The sequence below is a fragment of the Paroedura picta genome, chromosome 10 (assembly GCF_049243985.1).
Source record: "Paroedura picta isolate Pp20150507F chromosome 10, Ppicta_v3.0, whole genome shotgun sequence".
Classification (NCBI taxonomy): Eukaryota; Metazoa; Chordata; class Lepidosauria; order Squamata; family Gekkonidae; genus Paroedura; species Paroedura picta.
Window position 1 is genome coordinate 81,718,253 of NC_135378.1, and position 10,418 is coordinate 81,728,670.

At 47.1% G+C, this 10,418-nt stretch overlaps 1 protein-coding gene across 1 annotated transcript in view; it reads left to right on the forward strand.

The window, feature by feature from the left end:
- The window catches only part of SCARB2 (scavenger receptor class B member 2), a 39,935-nt gene extending 31,398 nt beyond the window's left edge, over nt 1-8,537 (forward strand). Inside the window, exons 10-12 of the mRNA XM_077301132.1 lie at nt 32-83; nt 2,865-3,023; nt 4,724-8,537. Of these exons, the coding sequence (XP_077157247.1) occupies nt 32-83; nt 2,865-3,023; nt 4,724-4,765 (253 nt within the window). The 3' untranslated portion in view covers nt 4,766-8,537. The remainder of the gene's footprint in view (nt 1-31; nt 84-2,864; nt 3,024-4,723) is intronic.
- Nucleotides 8,538-10,418: the final 1,881 nt, after the last annotated feature.

Below are 10,418 nucleotides of genomic sequence, written 5' to 3' on the forward strand. Positions count from 1 at the left end.
TTTCCTTAACCACTTTCTCGTCTTCTTTTAGCCAAACAGGCAATATCAGAACAATGATCTTCCCAGTATTGCATTTAAACGAGGTAAGCATATTTCAATACAGTACGCATAATAATAATAATAGTAATGCTTTTTATTTGTTAAAATGTGCACATTAAGAATAGCCGGGAATGGGCTTTCGTATGATCTGCCTCTTTTTCCTGCTCGCAAGCTAGCTGCCTGTCACCATGACCTCTGGAGTGGTAGGAGGATTTATGTAGTGTGCAGCTACACAACCGTGAGGCCCTGACACTTTGTTTACAATCTACCCGTGTATCATCAGATATGCAAACACTGCGATATCTTGGTTGAAACTTCCATTCTCTCACATTCATCCAATTGTCCTGTATTTATCCATCTGGTTCAAAATTAACTTTTGCTAAATGTTGGAAATCTAAATTCAGACGGGGTGGCCATGTCAGTCTGAAGCAGCAGATCAAAGTTTGAGACCAGCAACGTTTTATTCAAGGTACAAGCTTTCGTGTCTGTGCACACTTCTTCAGAGACTTTGAAATGGAAGTTAGCAGTTCATACATATAGGTAGAGGATGAGCATCAAATCTCTGGTAGAGGAGATGTATACTGCACAGCCTGTCACCCCACCTTAAAGAAACAGATGCTGTAAAATTACTTCCACACTTGAGAGGAGATGGATGGAGCGTAACTACAGGGTCTCAGTTAATGAGTTTCAGCATCCCACCATTAGGAAGGAAGTGGATAGAAGAAGAAGAAGAAGAAGGAGTTGGTTCTTATATGCCGCTTTTCCCTACCCGAAGGAGGCTCAAAACGGCTTACAGTCGCCTTCCCATTCCTCTCCCCACAACAGACACCCTATGGGGTGGGTGAGGCTGAGAGAGCCCTGATATCACTGCCCGGTCAGAACAGCCTTATCATTGCCGTGGCGAGCCCAAGGTCACCCAGCTGGCTGCATGTGGGGGAGCGCAGAATCGAACCTGGCATGCCATATTAGAAGTCTGCACTCCTAACCACTACACCAAACTGGCTCTCGATAGAACCCTCGATATTTGAAAAATCGGTATCAGTAAATGTGCAGATTCCTGCTTTTTGCAAATTAACTGCCTTCTCCATGCCTGGTAGCGAAGCAGTCTTCCCTGATTGGCCAGGCATCAGTCCAAAGTCTTCCTGGTTCCCGGTTGCAAAGCTTGTCTTAAAGTGACTGCGCTCCAGAAGCCCAGACTTCTCTCAGTAGAAATTTACCTGATTTATTTCCCCCTCCTCTGCTGTCTCTGCTTAGTGCCTCTTCTCCCAGTGCACCAAAGTCCCAATGGGAATTGGAATCTAACTTTCCATAGAGAACTCACAGGACGTATCTACGTATCAGGAACCAGGACAGACCTGTAAATGACATAAATAAGGCTTTTTCCGGATTGCTAATTTTCCTTGATTGTAACTTCAGAAGGGCTTTTCTGTTCCACATGTGCTTTGCATCCTCTAGTGGTCATTTCAGTATCACATAGGTTGATGACCAGCATATCTCCCTGCAGATTTAAACAACAGGTATTAATCCTGGACATAAACCAGTCTGACACCAAATTGACCACTAGAGGACACATTCATTCATTCGAACCAATCTGACACCAAATTGACCACTAGAGGGCACATCTATTGATCGTATGGCATCTGTAGTGTAGTCAGGAGATCCTAAGATTGTCTGGCAGCCAGTCAAGGGACGTCCGGCACAAAACGCTTGCACAACGGACCCCCCCCCCCCCCAAGGAGCAGGAAGCTACAAGCGAAGAAAATGAGAATGTAGGAAAGCCCTGAAAAACATACTGGATAGGCCACTGCCCATTTCATTTGCAACTGGAATTTACTGTGTGAAAAGACAAAATCAACTTGTAGACGATAGCTAAAGTGGGTGCTTTGGGTTTTGTGCAAACACTGCATTTGGTTAGGCCCTCGTGAGAACCTCTGGATCTGGGAGACCACCAGGGAATGGGGCAAAAAGTTTGCAAAAGGGAGATCGAAGGTCAAACTGCTTCAGGAACTTGCCACTCTAAATCATACTTTAAAAAATATATTAATTAAAATGTTTATGCCACCACTTCTAAGCCGGCTAGCTTGCAGTGGCTCACATCAGCAATAAAATACAGTAAAAAAAGAAAACATAAATAAAAATCCCTTCCCACCCTCCCAAACACCCCAAAAGATCCCTCCCTACAAAAGATCCCTCCCTACAAACCCCACCAAGCCTTCAACTGTTACCCGCATCAGGGGTGATGGAGTAGGCCATCGGATCACCACAGGGGGGAAAGGGGAAGCAAGCAGGGCCCCTGGGACGTTTGCCTGGCCTCGACCCGGGCCAGGGCTTTTTCGGCCCTGGCCCAAACCTGGTGGAATGAGCTCCCAGAAGAGCTAAGGGCCCTGTTGGAGTTGTCAGCTTTCCTGCAAGGCGGAGCTCTTGGTTGAGGCCAGGGCAGCGTCCCCAGTGGTACCATCTGAGATCTCCATCTAAGACCAACGTAGATTAGCTAAGATCCTCGCTCCCCGTTTCCGGACCTACGTGCCGAACGAAGGGAGGGGGTAAGTTAACGTTTCATGGTCGGCCATCTTGTTAGTGTGATTTTAATATTGTTTTAAGGGGATCATCAATCCTTTTGATTGATGTGGTTGGGGATTTTATTGGGGATTTGTTGTTGGGGATTTTATTGTATTTTGTTGTGGGGGATTTTATTGTATTTTATATTGTCGTTGGGGATTTTATTGTATTTTATTCATCGTAAATCCGTGAGCGGCAGTATATAATTATAAATAAACAAATAAGTAAAGGTAGTATTCTTTCAGCCTTTGTCTTCTCTCCTCCAGAGTGTCCTGCTGGATGATGATTCTGCCGCGAAATTGAAGGCCGTTGTGTTTGAATCTTCTGTATTAACCAGCATTCCCTATATCGTCATGGCCTTGGGAGTTCTTTTCGGATTCGTGTTTGTCGTTCTCTCCTGCAGGCCCTTGTGGCCGAAGGAAGAGGTGAGCAGCCTTCAGAAGACACTCGCCCCATGTGGTTTGGATGTCCCGTTAGCTTTTTAGGGCGGCGGTGGAAGGGGGGGGATTTTATTTTTTTTAATTTGCTTTGGTGTTGATCTTGTGTTGTTTTTCACGCTGTCGTCCAAGGAGTTTGGTATTTCCATTTGTTTTACTTGCGTTGCTGTTTCATTTCTTTTCCCTTTTATTTCTTTCCCCCCCTGCCTCCCTTTGAAACATTCCTAGGCAGGTTTAATAGGCGCCTCGTCATAACTGCATCAAAGCACAGCTCTGGCTGCTGGTTTGAGACACGTGGTAAGATGAGCAAAGCCGATCCCTTTTGTGCTGGTATTTTCGCTCACTGCAAAGAGAAGCTGGAACTCTGCACACTCTTGACGAGAAGGGCCAAGGAGCAGTGGCTGGGCATGTGCTGTGCATGGTGGGAATATCTCTGGTGTAAGGACTGGGAAAACCTTTGCCTGAGAACTTGGGAAGTCACCGCTGGTCAGAGTAAGCCATAACGGGCTGGGCAGATGGATGGTGTGAGCCTATCATAAGCACAGTTGTTATCCACACTTCCATGCTGCGAGAGGTCATTTGGCCTAAAACAATATCCAGTTGTTCAAGCCCACATGGTGGCCACTTTGATTTTTACATTAAGGCCCTTGGAAACCGTTCCTCATTTCCCGAGTGACACCTCACACGGAGGGTTGCCGACTTCAAGAGGGGGCCTTGAGATCTCCCGCAATTTCGACTGATCTCCAGGCGGCAGGGATCAGGTCCTCTGGAGGAGGGTGGACTCTTGGTCATGACAGCCCCCTTCCCCAAACCTCCAAGAACTTCTTAACTCTAAGTTGCCCAACATATGCCCAACAGCATTCTGACTAGAAAGAAACCCCAATCACGTGACAAAGCAACACATCTAGGGCAGTGTGAGGAACTCACAAAGCAGAAAGCTTTCCTTTTCTTAGGAGTCTCAGAACAGAGAAGGAAATCTCTATATTAGGTGAGAGTCCATGCTCGGTGACAGAGCATCTGCTTGGCATGCAGAAGGTCCCAGGTTCAATCCCCGGCATCTCCAGTTAGAAGGACCAAGCAAGAGGGGATGAGAAAGACCCTGACCAGAGATCTTGCAGAGAAATGGGGTTGTGACTCAGAGGGAAAGCCTTTTCTTGGCATGCAGAAAGCCCCAGGTTCAGTCCCCAGCATCCTGAGCTACTACCAGTCTGAATAGACATTACTGGCTTCGAAGGGCCAAGGCAGCTTCGTGTGTTCAGGCCTACCCTAAGAAGGGGAAGGGGGAAAAAGATATCTCTAAGCGCCGTAAGAGCCTTTTCCCCTATCTTTCTTTGCTTGGGCTTTTTGTGTGTGTCTTTATATGTGCTGTTGGTTTTCTAAGCTGCGACTGCTAGTTTCTGCCATGTCGGTTGTACTTGGTCTCTTTGGTCATGGTTTTCCTTGAAATGAGCAGGGGAAGGTCTCTGCAGGACCGGCTGTTGGCTGCTCCATTGGGATGTTGGACTGGTGTTTCCCACCAGCTGCTTTCCTTGGAAGTGGTTTTAAGCAACGTATTGGACAGTGGCGTTCCTCCGCCACCAGGCGAAAAATAAATTCTAGTTTGGTGTCTTCTCCCATTCCGACTTCACAGCAATCTATTGTCCCATTTCATTTTTTTTTCTCTCTCTCTCTCTTCTTTTTCATCGCAGGGTTCAGAAGACGAGAGAGCGCCCCTCATCCGGACATCCTGACTCCGCTTCTCCATCCCTCCTCGCCAACGAACTATGCAAACCTGCCCTTAATGGTCATTGCGACGCAGTTCTCTTCGCTGTCCCCCCCCCTGAAAAAGAAACCCCTTACACTAATGTAATCTTAACACTCTACCTTTTGTTTTTACGTCTTGGGATTCAGGACAATAGGCTGGTGTATTGAGTGTGGAAGAGCCTTTTTCTTAGACTGGTCAAAGAGGACTTCTTGGTTGTGTGAAGAGTGTGTGTAGAGTTCACAGGGGGGGGCAGTCACTGCTTCCGCTGGTGAAGCCCCCACTGATCTTTTTCAAGGCACTTGCTGTCTAGGTGGCTGGGTGCTGGTTCTTTTGATAGCCAGCCGGAGGAGGCTGTTCAACTATCATGGCCAAGGTAGTGATTGGATGGACGCAACGCCACTTCCTGCTTCTTGGACCCTAACTTCCTGCTTCTCGGACCGTGACTACTTCTTGACAGCGCATCCTAATGTATCCGTACTCCTTAACTTTTGCATCTTCAGGTGTTCCTTCGAGTATGATACATTCAGAGCTGACTCCTGACCGGGTGTAAGCTGCTGGATGCCAGGGGATTTCAGAACTTTTGTTAGACCAGCTAAATCTTGATCCTGCAAAACTGCCGGAAACCTTCAATGTTGAAGATGGCCACGCTGTTCAGCATCCTTGTCACGGGTACGATTGCAAAAGACACCTGATGCACTATTGTATCCTCGCACTTTGTATCCACTGGATGGCTTTGGGAACGACGGCTGAATTTCCTACGACCGTGTAATGCAAAAAAGTTCTGGGTCCCAAGGCAGATCCGAAAATAACCAGTTTTGTTCAGCACAGTCTTTGAGAAAACTCCAGCTCAAGTGGAACCTTTCATGGAAACACGCTCTAAAAGCCAGACCACGGAGGGAAATGGCTACGGCGGATTTAGCCCTTGGCCACTTCAACGAGGAACGTTCTTAAGTAGGTCCATTGGAACAGGTGATAAAGCCACTTGTCTTCCCATGATCTCCAGCACCTGCTTCGTGGCCTGATTGGTGAATGAGTCTGACTCACCAAGCCTAGGAGGTGGGGCTCAGCGGAGGGGCCTCCGTTCAGCACACAGACGCCCACCGGGTTCAAGTTGTGGCATCTCCAATTAAAAGATCTTTGCCTAGGCAAGCCTGGCCCTGTGAGAAGCTAAGCAAGGCCAACCGTGGCTAATCTTTGGATAGGAGGCCTTCAAGGATTTGGGTGGTAGTTCCTCCAGGGAACACTAGAGGGCCTGATGCAGAAGTAAAGGTAAAGGTATCCCCTGTGCAAGCACCGAGTCATGTCTGACCCTTGGGGTGACGCCCTCCAGCGTTTTCATGGCAGACTCAATACGGGGTGGTTTGCCATTCCCTTCCCCAGTCATTACCGTTTACCCCCCAGCAAGCTGGGTACTCATTTTATTGACATCGGAAGGATGGAAGGCTGAGTCAACCTTGAGCCGGCTGCTGAGATTGAACTCCCAGCCTCATGGGCAGAGCTTTTAGACTGCATGTCTGCTGCCTTACCACGCTGCGCCACAAGAAGTAGGCAATGGCAAAACACCTCCAAACATCCCTTGCCTGGCTGCCAGACAATCCCCAGATCGCCTGGCTAAACATCACACGCCATACGATAAACAAATAAGTATAGATCTTTGATAAAGGGTGTTAGGACTGAGACCCTGGGGAGCCCACTGCTGATCGGAGGAGAGCGCAGTAAATTAGATGAACCAGTGGTTTGGCTTTCAATATAAGGTTGTATCTGTGCCTGCAGACATCTAGAATGCGCTTACAATGGTACTGACTTCTTTGGCAAACTCATGCCATTATTTATCCGGTACTTTTGGGGAATTACAGCAGCTATCCTTGGCATTTTCAGCTTAAAACCGGTTTTGGTTTTACGCTACCTCAAACTAACCGGCCTGGCACAGGGGAGTGGGATTTATGGGTACAAGGTCCCACGGAGGAAGCTGTTCTCTGAAACCATGAATCAATGTCTCCGTGGGTATGTGACTGGAGAGCCAGCAGTGTGCTGTAGTGGTGAAGAGCAGTGGACTTTAATCTGGAGAACCAGGTTTGATTCCCCCACTCCTCCACATGCAGCCTGCTGGGTGACTTTGGGCTAGTCACAGTTCTCTTAGGGCTGTTCATGCAGAGCAGTTCTCTCAGAGCTCTCTCAGCCCCACCTACCTCACAGGGTGTCTGTTGTGGGGAGAGGAAGGGAAAGGTGCTTGTAAGCCGCTTTCGGGCTCCTTTGGGTATTGAAAACAGGCATAAAAAACACAGCTCTTTTCTGTTCAAAAAGCTCTTTGAGGATTGCCCAGTCGTAGCCCCTTTTGAAACGCCTTCCCGGAAGGAGTCTTGTAATAAATTCTTTTAAAAGACTCACACTGATCCTTAGAATGCTTTCGGCAATAGACCTTTGAAGCAATGCTTTCGGCAGGTTCTAAGGCTGACCACGTAGATATACTGGCTGCCTGGAGGTCTTTAAAACAAGCAAGCTCTTATTTGGATCCCAGAGAGATCACAATAACTGCAACAGCTACAAGCACTTTTCGGCATAACTGGTTTGGTTGGAGATTGATTGCATGAGCCCCAATCCCTTTCTCGTCCCTATGGGCGCTGTAGCAGAAAGGCAGATGGTTTTTCGAGGAAGCTCAGCCTACCAATATTGGTCTCCTCGTTCTAAAATCTTTGCACCAATTTTAAGTGCCAGCTGCACTAATGGAACTGGTGAGAGATAAGAGAGCCAGTTTCGGAATACACCTTCCTACCTGTTCAGCACCAGTGTCTTTCTCAAGCAGGCTCCTATGTTGGATCCATTCCCATTCTCTTTTCCACTGTACACTTCATCGGCCAGTAATTTAGTGCTTTTTCTAAGTGCTTAAAGAGCTCCACACCACAACCACTCCATAAGGCAGGAGCTAAGCTTGAGAGCTGGGAAGGGGAGATGCCCACTTAAAGGCATGCAGCAAATTCCTGGTCAAGGCTATAATCACCTGCTTCCTTATAGCAAGTAAGGCCTTCGGGACACAGCCAGCCCAAGCCCGAGATAAACACGCATAGGTATTGGATGTATTAAGCCTTGTTGTGCATGGTACATTTGGCCGTAAGAGGTCTCCTTTTTGTTGACTGGAATGTAAGGGACAATACAGAAAATGGAGTTGAGGAGGAAGGTGAGAGTAAGCATCTGCCTGGCGCACAGAAGGCCCCAGGTTAAATCCCTAGCATCTCCAGTCTAAGCATACAATACTAATTTAGATGGACCGACAGACTGATTGAGTATCAAGCAGCGTCACGTGGGATCCTGGGTTAATCTGTTTCCTAACTGCACTTATTGCTAACATACCTTGTGCTGATTTGGGGGGGGGGGCGGGGGGACACCCCTTCCTCCAATAGGAAAGTCTCGCAGTCTGGAGATGCCAACTGTTTGTGGACCAGACCTGTGAGATCCAACCCACACTTGTGTATTTGTTGGGCACTGATGTTCATTGGAGGGTATTTTGATGCAAGAAGGGAATTCTAATGTCTGAATAGGCCCCAAGACGTCACTAATTCGAAATGTTTAATTTCAGTTGAGCGGCAGTCCTTCCTGGGTCAATCGGGCCGGCTTTTTGGAAGCCGAGAGTGTAACTCTTTTTTTTTTTTACTTCTGTACTCTCCGTCCTGTGTGTACCGAACAAAGCTGACTGTTGTCATACCACTGAATTCTTTATGGAGGTGGAATCTCGGATTAAACTACATTTTGTTTTTGTTTTATGGCTTTTTGTCTTCATTCTTTGACCTTTCGCAATTAGTATTAGGGAGTTTTTTAAAAAATCGATTTCATTCACTACCCTTGTGTAAAAAAAACCCCACACTTGCTGTTATTTTTGATCTTGGGGTGGGAAGAAAAAGGAAGATGCTGCACTCCTCTTTTCTGCTCCTTAGACAGACTAACGTGGCTACCTGTCAGAACTCCAGACTTGAAGACAAGAAAACCTATTTTGGAAAGGTTCTTTATTCTCAAGCAGACAGCATCTAACACATTTGTAGACAGAATTAAAGGCATAAGCAGGGGTTCACATATACAAAACTCCAGAACACACCCCTTCCCTCTCCCTCCCATGGGAAGGAGATGATTCGGGTTTCAAAGACTAAACATTCCCCTTAATCAAGGTACCATGCACAGGAGGGCAGTGAAGCTGAGGGGAGTACAGTCTCGTGTGGGGAATGTGATCTTGAGGTGTGAAGGGAACCAGCACTGTGACGTTTCATATGTCAGGCAAACCATACAGCTTCAATCAGCAATTAGAGAGATCAATTAGAACCACATGACAGAATAGCCAGGATTCTGACACCATCTTGATCTGAAATGAAGTGAGCAAAGACTCATGAAAGATCACAGATCTTGTTAGCTTTTATGGTGCTGCTGGACTTTTGCTCTTTTCAAATCCACAAAACACTTTTGCGCATGGCCTTAAATCTCATGCGCTGGAATGAGGCGTGGGGCAAATCCTCCGTAGACCAAGTTTCAGGGGCAAACTTTCACTTTACAGAATCCCATTGAAGTAACCTAAAGCAGCAAGTGGGAGAATATCTAGGCTTGCCTTAGTGAGAACCTTCCTCTATTCAGAATTCCATGTATTAGTAAGGTGTACAGGAAGAATCAGAAGAGAGCAATTGCCTGTAAAGGAAGGTTGTTCTCAAAATTCCTACTAATCCAGCATCAGTTTGGACACACTGGTCTAACAGTCTTTGTTTTACTAAGTTTGGCCGCATGGAAGCCAGGGCTGCAAAGGCATTCCAAGGTGGCCAGGTCCCCTTTGGCCACTGGCAGGGGATGGAGGCTGCCAGATCCAGGCTGATATATTCATGGAGATGTGTGGACAGAGCCTGAGGAAGACAGGGATGCAGCAGGATGAAATACCCTAGAATCCACCCTTCAAAGCTTGGTGTAGTGGTTAAGAGTGGCAGCTTTTAAATCTGGCATGCTGTGTTTGATTCCTCTCTCCAGGCCACCACTGGCTACCTTAATGTGGTGTGTGCTGATTTGCTGCTCAATATCGGTATGCATGGATAAAGGATGCTGATCCCCTGAAATTATTGCTCATCTCCATACTAAAGAGATCAGTCCCGCTGGAGGAAATAGCTGCTTTGGAGGGTGAACTCCATAGCACAGTGGTTCTCAAACTGGGGGTCGAACGACCCTTTCACAGGGGTTATGGCACGGCAAGCAGCTTGGCCGCAGGGGTGCCATCTACACAACAGCTTGGCGGGGTAGATTGAGATGGAGCGTTTATCTGTCTGGATCAGCAGAAAAGAGTGAGATTGGCATGGTGGGACAAGAGGCAGAACTGAACTGAGAAACCCCCGGAAAAAAAACAATTTATATACACACATGAACAATGGATCTTCAGTTTTGGTTTAATTCCTGTGAAAGAACCCTTGCATAATTTTATGGTTGGGGTCACCACAACATGAGGAACTGTATTAAAGGGTCACAGCATTGGGAAGGTTGAGAACCACTGCCATAGCATTATACCCCAAATCCTGCCCACTCCCAGATCTTCCCTCGAAGACTCGAGGGATTTCCCAAACCAGAGTTGGTGACTCTACACGGAATGGGAGTTTCCATTTCAATGCACATGAAAGCTTATA